The sequence below is a fragment of the Lissotriton helveticus genome, chromosome 1_1 (assembly GCF_964261635.1).
Source record: "Lissotriton helveticus chromosome 1_1, aLisHel1.1, whole genome shotgun sequence".
Classification (NCBI taxonomy): domain Eukaryota; kingdom Metazoa; phylum Chordata; class Amphibia; order Caudata; family Salamandridae; genus Lissotriton; species Lissotriton helveticus.
Window position 1 is genome coordinate 291,644,570 of NC_136057.1, and position 19,554 is coordinate 291,664,123.

At 43.0% G+C, this 19,554-nt stretch overlaps 1 protein-coding gene across 2 annotated transcripts in view; it reads left to right on the forward strand.

Moving 5' to 3' along the window:
* LOC144769406 (aldo-keto reductase family 1 member B1-like) overlaps positions 1–19,554 on the forward strand; it is a 271,640-nt gene that overhangs the window by 82,601 nt on the left and 169,485 nt on the right. The window contains exons 3-4 of one of the 2 annotated variants that reach the window (XM_078653500.1): positions 19,014–19,130; positions 19,332–19,409. In XM_078653500.1, coding sequence (XP_078509626.1) covers positions 19,014–19,130; positions 19,332–19,409 — 195 coding nt within the window. The remainder of the gene's footprint in view (positions 1–19,013; positions 19,131–19,331; positions 19,410–19,554) is intronic. The other variant, XM_078653505.1, reaches the window with a different exon arrangement.

Consider the following 19,554-nt stretch of genomic DNA (forward strand, 5'->3'; position numbering starts at 1 on the left):
TTGGCCCCCAAAGTCCCTCAGGAGTAAATTGGACTTCTTCCCCCATCCCATACTCTGCCAGGAGGCGCATTTGTAGAGTGGTGGAGAAAGGGGGCATGGCCTCCAAAGACGTCTTAGTAATCCCACTGTGTGGGACATACTAGAGGTAACAAGAGGGGTAGTTAGCCCCCAAGGATGTCCTTGGGAGCCAACTACTCCTCCTATTACCTCCAGTAAGTCCCACATAGCAGGATTGCTAAGTTGTCATAGCTGGCCACTCCCCCTTTCCCCACCACTCTGCCCCACCACTCTGCAAACGCACTTCCTGGCACACTCTTGTATGGGGATTGAAGTCCACTTCGCTGCTGGATTTCATTAGGGGCCAACTAGTGTACCTGATTTCTCCAGTATGTCCCAGATAGTGGTATTGCTGAAAGCTGGACACAGGCCATGCCCCCTTTCTCCACCACTCTGCAAATGTCCCTCCTTGCGCATTCTAAGTTAGGGTATAATGTCCCCTTGAATACTGAGGGTCCCTGGGGGCCAACTAACCCAACTGTTACCCCCAGTAAGTCCTATACAGCTAGATTACTGCATGAGTTCAAAGGCCACACCCCCTTTTTACATGACTCTGCAAATGCGACTCGTGGAGCACTGCTGCTCGAGAGATGCAGTCCACTTGTGTTCTGAGGTCCTCATGACAAAAGAGGACCTCAGCGCCCCACCAGCAGTGTGCCAAGAGGTGCGCATGCAGAGTGGTGTAAAAAGGGGCATGGCCTCAGATCACCTCTCAGCAATCCAGCTGTGCGGTGCTTACTGAAGGTACCTGGTCGGCTAGTTGGCCCCCAGGGACCTTCAGTATTCAAGGGTCATTAATTCCCCAATTTAGAACGCACCATGGGGCGCGTTTGCACTGAGGTACAGGGAGAAGGCGGGCCTCCAGCAAGATGCTATCTTTATTTTTATAGTTTTTTTGTTATTGTTATTGTTATTGTTAAAGGAAATTTATTGAGCGCACTGTCACCATGAGTTTCCTGGCGCTGATAGGACACTGGGCCAAGCGAGAGGAGTTAGTGGGGGTGTGAGAAAAGCAGAGTTTTTAAAGATTTCCTAAAGGATAAGAGAGAGCATGAGGTCTTAAGTGAGAGTGGAAGAGAATTCCATAGCTTAGGAGCCAGGTGAGAGAAACTGCGGCCGCCTAGTTTAGTGAGTTTGAAACGGGGGATAACTAGAAGCTGAAGATGGGTGGACCTCAGGGTACGGGAAGGACAGTAGGGGATGATAAGAGACTGCAGGAAGGCAGGGGAGGGGCCAGTTAAGGCTTTGAAGACCAGACAGCAGACCTTGAAGGCTGTTCTTTCGCTGACTGGTAGCCAGTGTAATTGATGTAATAAAGGTTTGGCCGACTGCCATCTAGGGATTTTGAATGCCAGTCTGGCAGCCTGGTTTTGGATGATCTGTAGCCTAGACAGCAGGGATTTGGAGAGGCCATGGTACAAGGAATTGGAGAAGTCCAGACGAGACATCACCAATGCTATTAGGACTTGTAGCAAAGCTTCGGGAGTCAAGAGGTGGGCAACTTTCCGTATCCTGTGTAGCTGGAACATACAGGAAGATGTTACGGCACTCACCTGGGCCTTGAGAGTAGGCTCAGAGTCGATAATGACCCCGAGGCTCTTTACACAGCCAGCAGGAGAAAGTGGTGAACCAAGCTCAATTGGCCAATACTGGGGGCCCCAGTGGGAAGCACTTCTCCCAGGAAGGAGAAGCTCAGTTTTCCCAGGGTTGAGCTTTAATTGATTTTGATTCATCCAGTGCTGGATGTGTATCATGACCGCCTGAAAGTTGGTAACGGCGTCAGGGGAGGTGAGGGGGAAAATAATTTGTAAATCGTCAGCGTAGTTAAACACGGTGACGTCCCACCTACCCAGGGAGTGAATAGGAGGTTGAAGATACAAATTAAAAAGAAGAGGGGACAGAGATGATCCCTGAGGGACCCCGCAGGATGAAGGAGCACTGGTGGCACTAAAGGGGCCCAAGCTGACTGCTTGAGATCTACCCTCTAGAAAGGACTTGACCCAGGATAGGGCAGGCCCACGGACTCCGGCGGACTCGACACGGTGGAGTAAGATGTTGTGATCCACCGTGTCGAATGCCGCCGACAGATCCAGTAGGACCAATGCCTGGGAGAGTCCTCTGTCGGCGTTGCTTCTGAGGTTGTCCAGCACGGCGAGGATCACAGCCTCGGTAGAATGGGCTGGTCTGAAGCCGGCCTGGTTTATTTCCAGGAAGTTGGACTCCTCAATGAATTGCGAGAGGCAAGTAGTAACATGTGCCTCCAAGATTTTAGACAGGTAAGGCAAGAGGGAGATGGGCCGGTAATTGGCGAGGACAGCTGGGTCCGCGCCAGTTTTTTTTAACAAAGGCACCAGTACGGCCTCCTTAAACGATCTAGGGACTGTGCTGGAGTTAAGGGAGGTATTAAGTAAGGGTAAAATGCAGTGCGGAAAAGTATGGCAGATGTCACGAAGCACTGAGGGAGGGCAGCAGTCCTTGGGGGAGCCAGATTCCACTCGAGTAGCCAGCTTGGCTAGGGACTCGGGATCAAGTGTGGGGAAACAGGTCAAAGTAGAGGTGTTAATAGAAGGGGGGCTGTGTGGACCCCCTTCTATTAGCATCTCCCAGGGCCTGACCCCATCCTCCAGGGACTGATCCCTTTTTTATTGTGAAAAAAAACAGGAAGGGGACAATTTCGGCCACAGGGACCCCATCCCCCTGGGTTTGGCCTCCTTTTAAAAAAATGTATTTATAGGGAAGAGGGCCATGTGGCCCCCCTTCCCTGGGCCATTTTTTGCCCGGGTAACCCCATCCCTCGGGGCGTGGCCTTTAAAAAAAAATATATATATATTTAATGGGAAGGGGGCCGGCCTGCCGCTTAAAAAAGTTTTTTTAATTATTTGGGAGGGGGGCTGGGTGGCGAATTCGCAAATTTTGCCCATACTTAATAGTGACAGGACCTGCATCTGTATCATGTGCACCAGTGTTGATGATGGTTTTAGCACCCATTCAAAAATCATCTTGTATGGAAGCTGAGCACCTGAGTCCCGGCAGAGCTAATCATCAGTGGAGCAAACAGAAATATGGGTAGGTTTTCCGGACTAGGAGGCATAGGCCCCACCGACTAGCTCCATTTAATTACTCTGAGGTGGGACATTCTGTCCTCTCTCCTAAGAGCAAAACGACTGACACTCCCTCGTTTCATCTCCTCCTTCTGAGCCATAAGAGGAGGCACAGTGGATCATGCATCCAACTTACGTCTTTAAGTAGATGCCACTACAGTAGGCTCACATCCCTCACTGGTAAACCAGCTCCACTAATTTTCCAATTTGGCATTTAGTTCTATTATTTAAACTAAATTTACTGAAGAAAAGGCAACTCACCCTTTAATTTGTGTTCTATATCACGAGTATTAGTGTCTTCTTTCATATTTCATTTGAGTGTTAAAACAAACTGAGATTTCATCTTCCACTGATTGGCTGCCAGCAACATGAGTAAAAATAATGTAGAAGCAATTACCGGACTCAAGGACAGAGGGCGTGATTACGATACCAGTCAGACTCTCGTCCGACCGGCACCATAGTGGAAGCAGGACCGACTGACTGGAAGTGTCCCGCTGCCCACATTACGATGCGATTGCCTTCACAGTAGTCGCAATGTGTATATTTTCTATTGCGGCATGCTCTGCAGGCTTCAGCACACGCCCCAATAGAAAATAAACACATTTAAAACACCCTTGCACTATGTGGCAGGTACCATGCGTGGCCTGCCACATTGTGCAGGGATGTTTAGGGAGGAACCATAGATGCCCCCCAGGCCCTATAGTAGAGGGCCAGGGTGGACGGGGCCCAGCTACGGGTCCCCAAAGTCACTTTCTGCCTGCCTTTATATAGTGGATGAATGGCCATGAAAGTGTAGGTGGAAAGGGACATTTTAATACCTATGGTGGTGCCTGAGCAGGCACTGCTCTCATGTGCCCATTGGCAGCACGGTGGACGAACCATCCACCATATGCCTCCACCCGCCGCATCATACTGCGGCAGGCTGGAGGACTGCAGGGACCGATGTGGGTGGTTCCGCCACCAATGACCCGTCCATGTCGGACTCACCCACACCATAATCAGGCCCTGAGTTCTCTCTCCTGAGATTAATTTAGCAAAAAAATATAAGTTGGCAAGGATACATTGTGCCAAAATATGTCGTTCACCGGGCATGTGCACCGATGGTGGATGTGGCCGATAAGGCAGAACTCTGATACATACATACACAAATTTGTAGAAAAAGGGCCAGTCCGTAGGGGAAGTTACAAATAACGGAGGGACTAACAAGCCTATTAACAAATCAGAAGCCAGCATTAACGAAGGACAATGACACAAGCTAATGACAAATATGGGTGGAGATTGGATGGGGCTTCCATTCCATACTCCAATACAGCATAATGCAGAGCAGCGCATACGCTGTCCAGGCTCGACCTAATAAAGGAAATTTAAGGGGTGCACGTCTCAGGTAAAATCTAGGCAGTGTGCACCTAACGTAAAATGTCTCACAAGATCACAGCAAGAGACTGGCTTGAGCAGAAAAGGTTTGCTGAGAATATATTGTGTGTGCAAAACAGTGACCCTCTGGGATCTTGCAAGACTAAAGAAAAATGTACGCGTGTCACAAAAACGTTTTGTGGATTTTACATAATGCAAACTTTTGGGAAATGTTCATGTTACAGGAAATTCAGACATTTCGAAAATGTTCCTATTTTAATAAAACATTTGCCCACACCGCCTTACAGTCATTTCTCATGGAGCGTTTTACTGTACATTTGCTACATTGTAAATGTTGAGTACAGATACCATTTTTATCAGTCTCAGATGAAATGCTGAAATGCATCTGCTTAAATTCAATCCAGAGTCTGTGGGTGTTAGGTCCCTGTAGAAGGCATATACGCTTGCCTCTATCCCGAAAGCATTTTTTGCAAAGTATGGAAACAATTAGGCATAGTGTGGTGGGAGGAGCTCCTTAAGTAGTTAAAAGTTGAAAACAAAACGTCCAACTTAAATGTCCTTCGGAGGACAAGAGAAATATTCATCAATGCTTGTACCCTACAAGTAGGGTTAACAAGCCCTGCTCAGCCAGTCCAGCCCACTGACGGGGTAACTAAAGCCAGCTCAGCTAAATAGGCGTTGAGTGTCTGTGTGCCCGTGATTATCATGTTTACCTTACTTTTAGTATAACTGCAAAGGAACACCACTTAACTTCTACCTTATAATGTTAAAAAAGTATTTATTGCCGGTCGTCACAGGACTTTCACCACTTCCTATTTATTCTCACTATACATAAAAAAAGTTTAAAGATGCGACGCAGCCTAATGGACATGGGTAAGGTCATTGATTACCTGATGGCGGTCGATGTTTCTCTTCACAAAGTGTCACACTTTGTTTGTACTTTCAGGGTGATGTCCTCCCAAAATTCAAAACAAGTAGCTTCCTCGCTGTGACAGGAAGAACAATGAGGCTGTAAGGGAATGGGAATCAACGCTTACCTTCTAACACACGTGACCTGATCATGAGTATTTGCAATGGGAGGCGGGAGCAGAACCCCTACAAAGCACACAAACAGAACTAAGCAGATACTACTACTTCCCATCCTGAGCTGTTGGTGTATTTTTACTGAGTATGCTCAAGAAGAGAAGCCTTTCCAAAGTGAAAACTAGGGGGCATATTACCAAGCAGGGCGATAGGCAATTATTGCCGGTTTAGCAGCCGTTTTCGGCCGCTAAGCGGCGATAATTCTATCGCTCTATTAGCAAGCTGTCGCTAACAGCATTTAGCGACAGCTTTAGGCGATAGCGAGCGGTTTGGGGCCCGCTTTGCATGTCAGCAATATTTATCGCTAATGAAATGCAAAGTGGGCGTACCCAACCTGTTAGCGACTGAAAGCAGTCGCTAACGTCGCTATCGCCTATTAGCAAGGAGGGCGAAATATTCCCGCTATCGCCAAAAACTAACGCCTGCTCAGACCAGTTCTTAGCCATGTTATCCAATGTAAGGTCGATAACATGGCTAAGAGCATTTCGTCGCTAATGTGTGAATATCACTGTATTCTCAGCGATATTCACGCATTTCGCCTGATTGTTATCGCTTTTGAGATAAACCTTGCTAATAGCAAGTTATCTCAGCAATAATTTCCGGCGATGCTTACCGTTAAAAAATTTGTTGCTAAGCCTAGTTAGCGATAAATATCGCTAATCGTTAGTAATATGCCCCTAGATCCCGCTGTATGCCCCTGTTTCAATGTCTGCTATCTTGCTTTCCTGTGGGCCAAGTAAAGCAGGAGCAGGGTCCTCTTTGGGGATCTCGTTCCTCACTGAGATGGGTTGAAAACTCAGCTCATGGCGAACAGGGCTGCCTGTGGTGCTACGGGTGGGTGAAGTGGAGACACACAGAGAAATCACCCTGGAAGGAGAGCAGTGGAAACACAACACTTCTCATCTAGCCGCAAAAATAGAAAAATTACGTATTATTTCTTTCTCTCAGTCACGGAAAGCAACGCGGCAGAACATCGGAATACCTTTAGATGGACTTGTACCAGAGTTGTAAAAATCATCCTGTGTCCAGCAGGCTGACGTTTATTTTGCAAACGCTGGGAAATTCTGTGTCTGTGTCAGAGGGTGGTAGGAAGCAGCATTGTACCTAAAGCAATGTTTTTAAAAAAAAGTTCTGAAAACAATAGATAAAGAAAGTAAGGGTAAGGCGACCATGCTTGGCCGGTGCTCATTAGCCTTGACCGTAAGTGATGCATGCGCTGCCTCAGCGACTTAAGAGGCAGCAAAGAAGAGTGATGGAGGAGGGAACCAATGGTAAGTAACAGGCAGGAATAAAGTGGTTTTGTTGACTTGAAGAAGCCTTGCAGAAAGCGCATACGCGCTGATGCTCGACCTAAAAATTGACATTTGTATTCAAATGTGAGAAAAAGTAGATCATTGCTCTAGCAATACAAGAAAATGATCTTGTGCACTAGCATTTTGTTTACATACATGAAATAGACCCTATAATGAGCAGCACACTTTGCAAATAAGGCCTAAATTCAACACTTTGGCAATTTGCAAGCTAAGGGTCGCATGTCTGACTGCATGCATTGAAGCCTTATTTCATTTTGCATTTGTTTGTAACTCTACTCTACCCTGTGAGTGTCACAACATATTAAAGTATAGTAAAAGTTAGGAGATTGGATCTCACATTACATTAATCATTAGAGTAACAATGCCCATTACATTAATCATTAGAGTAACATTTAGCAAAGTAAACAAGCATTGGCAAAGTCAATTCAATATGCATCTACCGTATGTGTGCAATTTTTGACTTTTTTTTGTTATTCATCGATCCAAGACTGCTGATGCCACTTGAAAGGGTAAAAGAAAAAATATTTTTACCTGCCAGAAAATGTTTTTCGTAAAGCAGAACAGCTGGGCAGCGAATATATATATATACCTACCTGCTGTGAGTGCCTCTACTGCTGTCAGAGCCTTTGGAATAAAAAAAAATTAACACGACTGCTTCGTCGTGGGTAGAAGCACCACCTGAGAAAAGAGGAGGGAGCCGCCGGAGACAGGGGCCGCGAAAACACAATTATTTTGTTTGGACGCCGGCACAGCGGTTTGCCTTAACTGCGGAGGGGACACTGAATACCGGAGCACACTGGAGTGCTTTATATGTCACAGTGGATTTGCAAATACCACTGTGACTCTGCCAAAATGAGAGAAAAAAGCGGAACTCACTGAGAGTAATGAATTACAACTACTACGAGTCCCAGAATGCTACGAAGCTGACACACCTGCCTCCAATCACTACTAAAGAGGGAGGCAGTCTGGAACCGGTTGTTTCACCATGCCGCTTTTCGTCTCAGCCCAGGAAGAAGATGCAAAACAGCATTGAAACGCATTGGCATGCAGAGAAAAGAACGGTTACTGTATCACCCTCTGATGTGCATAAATAAAGGAAATTGCCTACCTGCTGTGAGTGCCTCTACTGCTTTCAGAGCCTTTGGAATTAAAAAAAAAAAAAATATATATATATATATATATATATATATATATATATATATATATATATGCACATATATATATATATATATATATATATATTCACTGAAAAAACCATAGGTTATAGACCATATATAGTTAGGAATTAGCATTTACAAAACCTTGAAAATTCACTGAAAAAACCATAGGTTATAGACCATATATAGTTAGGAATTAGCATTTACAAAACCTTATTTTACTCACACAAAACCATTGAAATTCCATATATAGTTAGTTGCACTAACTATATATCGCGCACCCGCAATCCACTGCTGATGATGTCACATATTACATCATTCATGACATGGTCAGTGACATCACTGATGACATCTCAAATGACATCATCTAGTGTCTGTGTGTTTTTGTAAAGTTTAAATATGTTTTACATATTGAAGAATGAGTGGATGTATGGAAGACTGAGTGTGTGTGTGGCTGGCTGGGAGGTGTGTGACTCTGTGCATATCAATGTGTACTTGTATCAGTGATTGTATAAGAGAGTAAGTATGTGTTAGTATATGTGTGAAAAAGTATGGTGTTCTGTGTTTAACTGTATAGATGAGGAAATCGAAGTGTGATTGATTCTTCACAGGACTGACTAGGTGTATGAGTGCATATGATAGTGTTGTAATAATGAGTGACTGTATGTATGAGTGATTGTATGGGTGAATGAGTGAATGTGTGTGTAGACGTAGGAATCAGTGAGTGCGTATGTAGTAACTGGTATTGGTGTGTCATGATGTCATCAGTGATGTCATTTGAGATGTCATCAGTGATGTCATTTGAGGTGTCATCAGTGATGTCACTGAAGTATGGTGTTCTGTGTTTAACTGTATAGATGAGGAAATGGAAGTGTGATTGATTCTTTACAGGACTGACTAGGTGTGTGAGTAACTCCATGGATGAGTGGCAGTGTGTGAGTGTCTGCATAGGTGTATGAGTGCATATGATAGTGTTGTAATAATGAGTGACTGTATGTATGAGTGATTGTATGGGTGAATGAGTGAATGTGTGTGTAGACATAGGAATCAGTGAGTGCGTATGTAGTAACTGGTATTGGTGTGTCATGATGTCATCAGTGATGTCATTTGAGATGTCATCAGTGATGTCATCAGTGATGTCATCAGTGATGTCACTGACCATGTCATGAATGATGTAATATGTGACATCATCAGCAGTGGATTGCGGGTGCGCGATATATAGTTAGTGCAACTAACTATATATGGAATTTCAATGGTTTTGTGTGAGTAAAATAAGGTTTTGTAAATGCTAATTCCTAACTATATATGGTCTATAACCTATGGTTTTTTCAGTGAATTTTCAAGGTTTTGTAAATGCTAATTCCTAACTATATATGGTCTATAACCTATGTTTTTTTCAGTGAATTTCATTGGTTTTTTAACAGCTAATATCTGTAGCTGTAAAATGTATTTTTCTTTAAATCCAAAAATATATTTTATATGTTTATGAATAATTTTTTTTTAAAATATTTTTTTTTCTTCGTTTCCGCTTCGCGAATCGGGAAGCTTCCCGTTAGCTGACCTTGATGCCGCGAAATAGACCGCGAGCCGGTAAACGTTTCTTTACCGCAACTGCCGCGTTAGAAAACAACATCGTGACGCCTCCCGTCCGCATGACGTTTCGCGTTGTCGCGTGATACGTCATATGACGTGCTACGTTAGCGAACTGGTACGCGAAGCGAGTCGCAAAGCGCAGGTTTCTGGAAGCAAACCGGGAGGCCCTGCAAAGCGCTTAACGTAAACACAGCAGGTCATGTGACTTGGTAATAACACTTTTCATTGGTTCATTTCACTTATGGTTTCCTAATGATGTAAAACTAGGTCATATAATCTAAAATGAACACTTTTCATTGGTTGAGAACTCTTGTTTTTCCCAAATGATGAAAATCCCTCCTTCTTTCCTCACTCTGACTTTCATCATTGTGAGAGAAAGACCCTTTGTGATCACTGAGCAATGGCTTCTTTAGTAGCTTCAGCTGGTGCTTCCCCACCACCTCCACCACATCCAAGGAAGAGTGGACCACCTGCTCAAGTTATAATTCAACAAGAAGAGGAAGAAGAGGAACAGGACGACGAGCACGAAGAGAGGCAGTTTTTGCCTGAGCAGCCCAGGACGTCTCACCGGAAAGAAAACTTCATTTGGCAATTTTTTTAAATTCCCAAAGGTCAGAAAAAAGTAAATGCAAGATACGTAACTTGCCTTATATGTCAAGATAGACTGTCCAGAGGAACCGAGAAAAAATACAGTTTCGGAAACTACACAATGCATCGCCATATGACTAGGTGGCATCCTAACAACTACAGTGCTGCACAGTTTCGGAACGACCTAGATAATCTCCCTATTATGGCCAGAAGATCTGTTGTACCGGAAGTAACGGGACCAGAGGGCAGGGAGATGGTGCCAAATATACAAATGAAATTTGGTGAAGTAAAACACATCTGCGTATTTTGCGATGGATTCATTTGCTACGGAGAAAGAAGCATCACTCTGATCAACAGAGCTATTGACTATCATATGCAAGTTTGTACGAAACGCCCAAAATAATAAATACTTTTTTTTTGTTTTGTTGCTCCTGTTGAGCCCTTTACAATGAATCGTTTTCATTGCCCCCTCCAAGAAAAACCCAAAAAAATATAAAACTGTTCAGAAAAATTCAAAAAAGTAAAAAAATGTTCCGAAAAATAATAAAAAAAATGTAAAACAACAAAAACAATAAAAAAAAAAGTTCTTTTCAGAACTACCTCCCCGTTATTAAAAAATTGGTACAATATTTGGAACTGTGCCAACCTCTATTTCTCTTAGTTCGCTTCCCAGTTCGCTCGCCGGTACGCGAACCGGAAGCGAACCAAAAACAGTAAGTATAAGGGAAGGAAACAGACACTTATGTTAAAAGAAAGACAGCTATGGGGAGTAAACTAGAGATACTATTACCCGTAATCCACTGCTGATGATGTCACATATTACATCATTCATGACATGCTCAGTGACATCATCAGCAGAGGATTGCGGGTTTTTTGGCAACGTGCCTTATCCACGGTTTAATAACGCTGCCTTTTGCTTTATATAAGTTTTCAAATTGTATGAAATATATACCAATAGGTCGTTATGAACCTTTAGGTAGTGCTTTTCTTCATGAGGTCTGGTCGCTTCCATACACATACAGATGTTTCAAAGATGATCAAGAAGTTTATCTGAATGGAGAGGAATGCACTGAGACGCCAGATCATTCACTAATGTGTAGGCACATACAGTTACACGGTTCATGCAACAAACACCGACCAAATATGGCTTGCGTGTTGCAAGGCACGCCAGTTCCTGCTATCATCCCCACGTTCAAGTTGTTGGAAAATGGTAGTTATTTGATGCTCAATAATGAAGATTGTTCTGGGTTAATTAAAAGTATTCCTTTTATCGTAACAGTAAGTGAACGGGTTATTTGCTGCAGAAATGTTCTATTTCCTCCCACACATGAACATAGGGAGTTTTCAATCTCGCCACAAATACCAACCTTGGGAGCAGATTTCAACGGCATGGCAAGAATAAGAGCTCTTTTGTCTCAGAGAGAGGTGGCCTTGAGTTCGGCCCGTGAAACTTTCGTGCTTCACATAGCGAACACCCGTACAGAGGTGCAGACCCTTTTCAATTCAGATTTGCCTTTCCATTTCAGCAAGATGGTTCGGACTATCTCTAACGCATCCTCCACAAAAGCCCTGGCGCACTTTTTTAAAGTTGTTACCAGTGGTCTCGTGACTTCATTTGAGAAAATCTTTGGAGTCATCCCTGCTTTCTTTCATTGTATTTTTTCCACTCTGCTTCGTGGATTGCCATTTTTACTTGCATTACCAGCGGACGCTCTTGTGCTTTTTTACATTTTTAAATATGGATGTCCCTCCTATGCAACCTCCCGCCCTGCAGCTGCTGACACTGTTCCGCAATCGCATGCTAGAATATTATGGCACAATGCCGTTGGCGATATTAAGCACGGCATATGGATTATCTTTTCGATTCTCCTACTTCACCTGTGTCCAGCCTGTATTTCACTGCCTGACCTGTGATTTCGATTGGGCCATTGATTTGTGTCTCTGCGGACCGGTTTCTCCTGACGTCGACTTTAATCAGCTGATGACTCCTATCATTACTCACGAGTTGGTTTGTCCTGGCGAAAGGATTATGGCTGTGGCATTGATGCATGGACTAATTGGTCCCTGGAATTTACTGGCGGCAACACAGTCTTTCTTGGAACAGAGCTTTCTTGAAAACCCACCGAGCTGTCCTCTGATGGTGATAGAGGATCCGGTGCTGGGAGAGCACGTATGTTCTTTTCCGCTTTTAAATTGGATGGCTGAACTGTTTTCGGATGAAGACGGTGACTTCCTATTGGAGGCTGTTGCAGCTTATTTTGCATACACAGTTATGTTATAGACCTTTTTCATGTTTGATATGCTGAGTACTAGCATTTCATTGACAATTCATTGACTTATTTGTCAAGTTTTTATTATTTACCTTGCCTATTGGCTTAAGACTCGATAAAGTACTTGGCTGTTTTATTTTTCTTTAGCATAAAATTTTCCTAGTTTTTAATGCTTTACCTTGCGGACCGTCCACATATAAAGTTGCAATCTGCTCTCATGAGATGGCACTTCTATTATCTTATTCAGTTCGTTTCCGGATCATGGGGAGGTGTCATCTAGGTCCTGGATATCTTTACACCGTGTTAAGTTAGCATGGGCTCATTACCGGTTTAAACGCCATTTTTCCTTTTTTGCAACTTCTGCACACGACACTTAGTTGTTGCTTTAGCTTTCAACCTAGTAGTTCATCGTGGTTTACATGAGAATAATATGTTATTGCTCTACTATCTGCTTTGCTTGTTAAACTATATCTGTACAGCGAGTGCTAAAGTTTCAAGAACAACACGATACAGAATTGTTATGAGATCTGATCTCCACGACTTCATACTCATAACATAAGTGCAACTTCTGCCAATTCTGGGCATGAGGCGGGTTTTATATTGCTTTGCCGAACACACATACACAACACTTGATGCGGTTCACATGAAGAGAGAGCTGGTGTATGCTGATGTGATTCCTTCAAATCTAAGACACTAAAGTATGGGCACGCCCTAAACCAACACAAAGAGACCTTCTTAGCAAATAATATAATATGTGTATTAGGGAGGGTGAGATATAAGCAGCCGCGGGCCGTGGAGGGAGTTACGGTGAGGCAGGGAGGCGGGGAGGGGGAGAAGCAGGGTGGAGCCCTCTCCACCCTGCCCCTCCCCCTCCCCGCCTCCCTGCCCCACCGTAACTCCCTCCACGGCCCGCGGCTGCTTATAAGTGTTGCTAACTCTTATTCATTTACAGCATGTTAACATACTGTCACCATTCGCTTTTTATGTACTAGTAACTATGCTGGTAATTTTGCTACTGATAATATGTGTACTTGTATTATCTAAGATACTACGCCTGAGAAGACGGCATTAGTAAATAAACATTTCAAATACACATGTGTTCTTCTTAACTCCATGTTCTGGTTTCTAAGAAATATATAACGACCGACTGTTCATGAGTTCCACGTATCCTGAGGTACTATAAGTTCATATTCTGGATTGTCTAAACATTGAGAGTTTGTTATATCCAATGTGACACTGTACCTAGCTTGCTAAGGGGTTTTTGATTACTAAGGTGAGTTTTGGGACACCCTAATTCGCCGAGGTTCCAATCCTCTGTCCACAGTTCTGTGTGAGAACAGAAACCCTGCGACAGGGGCACCCCCGACCCTTGCTGGCGCTTCATCACACTTGCGATACAACTGCAGCAATGCGCCACATTTACGGCACAGATACATCACGCATCTGTGCTGTTTTTGCCCCATGATGCGCCGCATTGTAAATGCAGCACACCATAGGTGACGGAACAGCGGCACAGAATGACTAACACATCCCTGGTGATGCGCCAGTCATCATAAATCTATCCCTATGCTTCTTATCTTGTTAGAGATGAACCGCCATATGTATCATCAAAGTTTTTTGCATTTCCTAAATAGCGAACTTTAAGGAATAAATAGCGATTCTTTACCATTCCTAGTTTGCGATGAGCTATTTGCTAATTACAAATTACCCATTCATTTCCTTCATTTCCATAGGGCGGTTGGACTCACTTTTAGCTCGAACGGCTGAATGGATTTGCACGAAACTTGGCAAAATTGTAGGGACTGGTAGCCCGATGTGCCTTTGCTATGTCTCAAGATATATGCTCCAGTGGTTTTTACGAAAATTAACTTTGAAAAATATATATTGGGCTACATTGGCCTATATATATGTTGGAGCCCAAATGTAGCCCAATGTAGCCCAATGAAGCCCAATGAAGCCCAATCTAGCCCAATGTAGCCCAAAGATGGCCGCCAGAGACGAAAAAAAACAAATGTAGCCCAAATATCAGCCAGATGTAGCCCAACTATAGCCCAGTGACAGAATGACCAATCAGCGTCGCAAACCTCCGTTACGCGAAGCGGAGCGCTGTTACAGATATATATCTTTTTTTGAACGTTAATTTCTCAAAATCCACTGGAGCACATATATTGAGACCTAGCAAAGGCACATCGGGCTACCAGTCCCTAATATTTTACCAAGTTTCGTGCAAATCCATTCAGCCGTTCGATTATTATTATTATTTTTTTTTTTTGCCCCGCGGGGCCCTTTTAAAACCTCCACATCAAACCTAGGGGGTCAGCGAGGATCTACTATTCCCCCTTATGGTCATTTACCCCTTCGCTTTCGCCTCCTCTTGTCTCTCGATCCTACCGAGAGACAAGATGGCGGCTGCTACGGACTGTTTGGAATGTTGACAGACGCCGGAGAACCAATCAGCTTCGCTTCACAAAGCTCCGTTGCGCGAAAAGTACGCGTCCTGGAGCGCTGCCCGGTCCGCTGTTACAGATATATATCTTTTTTTAAACGTTAATTTCTCAAAATCCACTGTAGCACATATATTGAGACCTACAAAAGGCACATCGGGCTACCAGTCCCTACAATTTTGCCAAGTTTCATGCAAATCCATTCAGCCGTTCGGGCTAAAAGTGAGGCCAACCGCCCTATGGAAAACTCAATGTTAAAAACACGTTTTGGGACCCCCCTTTTTTCTCGGCCCCCCCTTGACGAACCCCCCCAAATTTTCAAGGGCTGCTCAGAAACAAAATGTGCCATTTTCCTGAAAATTTCAGCCAATTCCGTACACAAACGCCAAAGTTATTAGACATAGAATTTTCAAAAATCCCATAGAGAAAAAATCCTAACTATATATACCTACTGGCGACCGCCAGTAGGTAATATATATATATATATATATATATATATATATATATATATATATATATATATATATATATATATATTTCAGCAACGCAAAGAAACCCCCAATCCTCGGGATTCAAAAATGAGAGCACTCAAAGCCAGTATGGCGTAGGTTCGCCAGATAGTTTATTCACAGAACCCCCGAAAACTCAGTTTACAAACGTGTTTCGGCGTTGCCGCCTTCGTCAGTGTAAACTGACGTTTGTTTCCACCATTACTTAAATGAAACCGTGGTTACCATATGTCACGTGTTTCAAACAAAAATGAAAATCAACATAAAAAAAGGCACATCATTATAATTAATTCATTACTTCCTCGGTGGCCATCTTGTAACAGCTAATATACTAATGACAAATCATCAAATGCAATGCATTGGGAGCTCTCATATATATCAGAATGTTAGTTCAGTGTAAATCACAACACAATCACATCTGAAATTACGTTTTTTACCAGCTGACAGCATCCTATGCTGCTTATTTGAGTTCCGTGGCGTCTATGTTAGTTGTGCCTTATAATCGTGGTGTACACTAATAATTTCTCAGTGAACATCACGAGAGGTTCACAGTTTCATGGCACATAAAATGACAAATCATAATTATTGAAATCAAATACAATCAGGCCCTGAATGGGCATAGCGTTATACATTGATGCATTCAGACACCATTATTTAGAATTGTCAGTGTGATTCGCCATGAGCAGAACGAATTCTTTTTAAAAAAAAAATAGGTATACAGGGTAGCGGAACAGACATGTCTGACTAGAGGAAAACAGTATACATGTCTATTTTTCCAGGTTCACAAGAAGGCAGAGTTAGAGACTGGAAGGGATTGTTTAGATGTGGGTCCACATCTCTTCCTCATTATTCATCCCTCCCGGGGTCTTGGTCTGTAACTGGATGATAAATCTTGATTCTAAGGTTCTTAGTTTTTTCACCCAGTTTCCCCCTCTTTCTGTCCTGACTAGTTGGTCCAAAATGAAATATGTCAAAAGATTACTGTTGCTGTTGTGTGTCTGCTCAAAATGACGAGCTACTGGGTAGCTCGGATCCTTTGAGGTGATTGCCCTCATATGTTCAAGGACCCTGAGTTTGGTTTGTTTTACAGTACTCCCTATGTATTTCTTCCCACAGGGACATATCAGACAATAGACCGTATAGTCAGAGTTACAGTTTACCAGTTTAGTTATTCTGCCCTTCTTTTTATTGCCTGGAATTGGGTATTCCTTGACCTTTTGAGAGTTTCTACAGGCCTTGCACTTCATACAAGGAAAGAAGCCTGAGACAGTAGGTTTTTTCTTTCTTTTCTTTTCGTAGTGACTGTTCACTAAATGGTCTTTAAAAGAATTCCCCTTTCTGTATGTGATGAGAGGATAGTCAGATATCGACTTTCCAATTACGGAATCAGATTTTAGAATCTTCCAGTTTTTTCGCATTATATTAAAAACTTCTGGAGACTTTTCCGAGTAATCGGTAATTAATCTGATCTTAGAATCTGGGGTGCTCAATTTGTCAGTTAGCAGATCTTTTCTCTCCACTAGATTACTTCTCACTTCCGCTTGATCTAGAATTCCTCTCCCATATCCTCTCTGTGAGAATCTTCTTTTAGACTGTTCCTTAGCTTTTTCAAACTCCTGTGTGGTTGAGCAATTGCGTTTCATTCGCAAAAACTCTCCCAAAGGGATGTTATTTATGACACTGCGGGGATGATAGCTGCGCGAGTGCAATATAGTATTGCCCGCCGTTGGTTTTCTATACACAGCGGTTTGTATTATGTCATTTTCCACATAGACCCGAAGGTCCAAGTAGAATACCTCACTTTTGCTAACATTGCTTGTGAAACTGAGATTCAAATTGTTTTTATTAAGTTCAGCAATATATCTCTCAGCCTCATTCCGTGGTCCCCGCCACACCAAAAACAAATCGTCGATGTAGCGGGTCCACAGAACAATGTTGTTCATCCACCTGTCATTTTTCCCCGCCCAGGCCACATGCTTCTCCCACCAGCCCACGAATAAATTCACGTAGCTGGGGGCGAAGCACGTGCCCATCGCGGTCCCCTGCAGTTGTAGGTACAATTTCCCTGCAAACAAAAAGATGTTATTTCTTAAACAGAAGTCAGTAAGCTCCAGCAGCATAGCATTGTGGCTTCTGTACTTTATCGGTCTAAGATCTAGGAAGCTTTTCATTGCCATGAGACCGTCTTCGTGTCTAATGGACGTATATAAGCTGGCAATGTCCAATGTTATTAGGATCATATCCTCTTCCCACTTGACATCCTGTATAATTCTCAAAAAGTCCTTCGTATCTTTGAGATACGAACTAAGATCTTTCACAAATGGGGCAATGAAGCTATCGATATAGCTCGAAGTTTTCTCCAATAGGCTGTCTTTGGCAGATACGATGGGTCTACCAGGTGGCCATATTTTACTCTTGTGCACCTTTGGTAGGTGATAAAACGTTGCAATTTGAGGGAAGTCACATTTCAGGTTCTTCCAATCCTTGAAGTCCAAAAAAAAAAAAAATATATATATATATATATATATATACATTTTTTACTGACTGCGAGGGGAAGGGGAGCTATCAAGGAGCACGTATGAAGGGGCAATGGAGTGTAGGAGGTAGAGCTGTGAAGAGTAGGAAGAAGAATGGTTAATAAAAACAATACAGAAAAGTTAACGTGTCTTGTTAAACCTACCTATACAGTGTACTAGAAATGTACATTTTAGAATGCACATATTTATTTTTTCTTACAATGGCCTTTGCATTTAATGACTTTGCATTTCCTATGTAGCCCAAAGACAATAATTTATCAGTCACTGTTTCACCAAGAGCTATGGTTCAGATCACAACATGCCTATGGAAAGTTACTAACACTAGAAGATGATATGCAAGAATCGGATACACATACCATGACTCTTGGTGAATCAGTGACATATTAATTGCTTTATTTGGGCTGTTAATATGATTAGACATCCCACAATATATTTTGGCCCTGAAGAAGCTCTTCTTGGAAAGCACAAAACGTGTTGGCTCCTATTTGTTTTTATGCTCGAGAACAACACTTTTTTTTTACCTCAAGGCGCTTAAACAGAATGCGTGTAAAGTGAACCACTTCTTGGGGTGCTCACTGTGCATCTTTTCAGAATTGATGCATCTTTTGTTTCTTATGAAAAATGTCCTGTAGAGTGCACTGTTAACTGAAGTCTTCTAAGGCTGTTGCTGCTTCATTTTGGGGCTTTGGCATCAAACTTTTTAAGGAGGGATGGAAAAGGATAGTTTGTTCAAAGCTTCTTCAGTCCTGGGCCACTGTCCATAGAATTGTTTACATCTTCAGTGGTGCTTTGTGAAGTTCCCCCTGCTGCACTTTGAGACCAAATTGAAGCATTCAGCAGGCCCATTGAGCAGATATCAATTTCAATTACTATACACTTGGGTTAGAATTAAACTGAATTTGTGTGGGGTTTTTTCGAACCTTGCAGAGGCCACGAGTGGACACTTGAACCACACTCTTTCAGTAACACAACTATTTTCTCTTGTAGCTCTGGTGCACATTTCATGAGAAATCGATGGTGAAGGTTGGATGTCAGAAAACATTGGATGCTCTGAAGCTGGACTATCTTGATATGTACCTGATCCACTGGCCAATGGGGTTCAAGGTGCATTTGTATATCAGTGTTGCACTATATTGTTCACTGTGCAAAGTGTAAACATAACAAAGCTCTACTAATTACACCACAATGCTATTATGCTTTGGATGTGGTCACTGATCACACTTTTGCCTTTAGAAAGAGTTCAACGGTGTGCAACTAGAGCCCAAAAAGGTTCTTATGTGAGATGTTTTTATTTTTCTTTGGCAGGCTGGTGACACGCTGATCCCACTTGATGAAAATGGACATGCAATCAGGAGCAACACTAACATTCTGGAGACTTGGGAGGTAGGATTGGGGAGGCTGTGCTGCTCCAGGAGTCCCACTATCAGTGAAGGATGAATTGTGGATGTCTATAGTGACCCATAGTGATACTTTTGCTGTTTCACGACCTCTGTTTTGCAAGATACTTTTTGATTTTGCCCTCTACCTC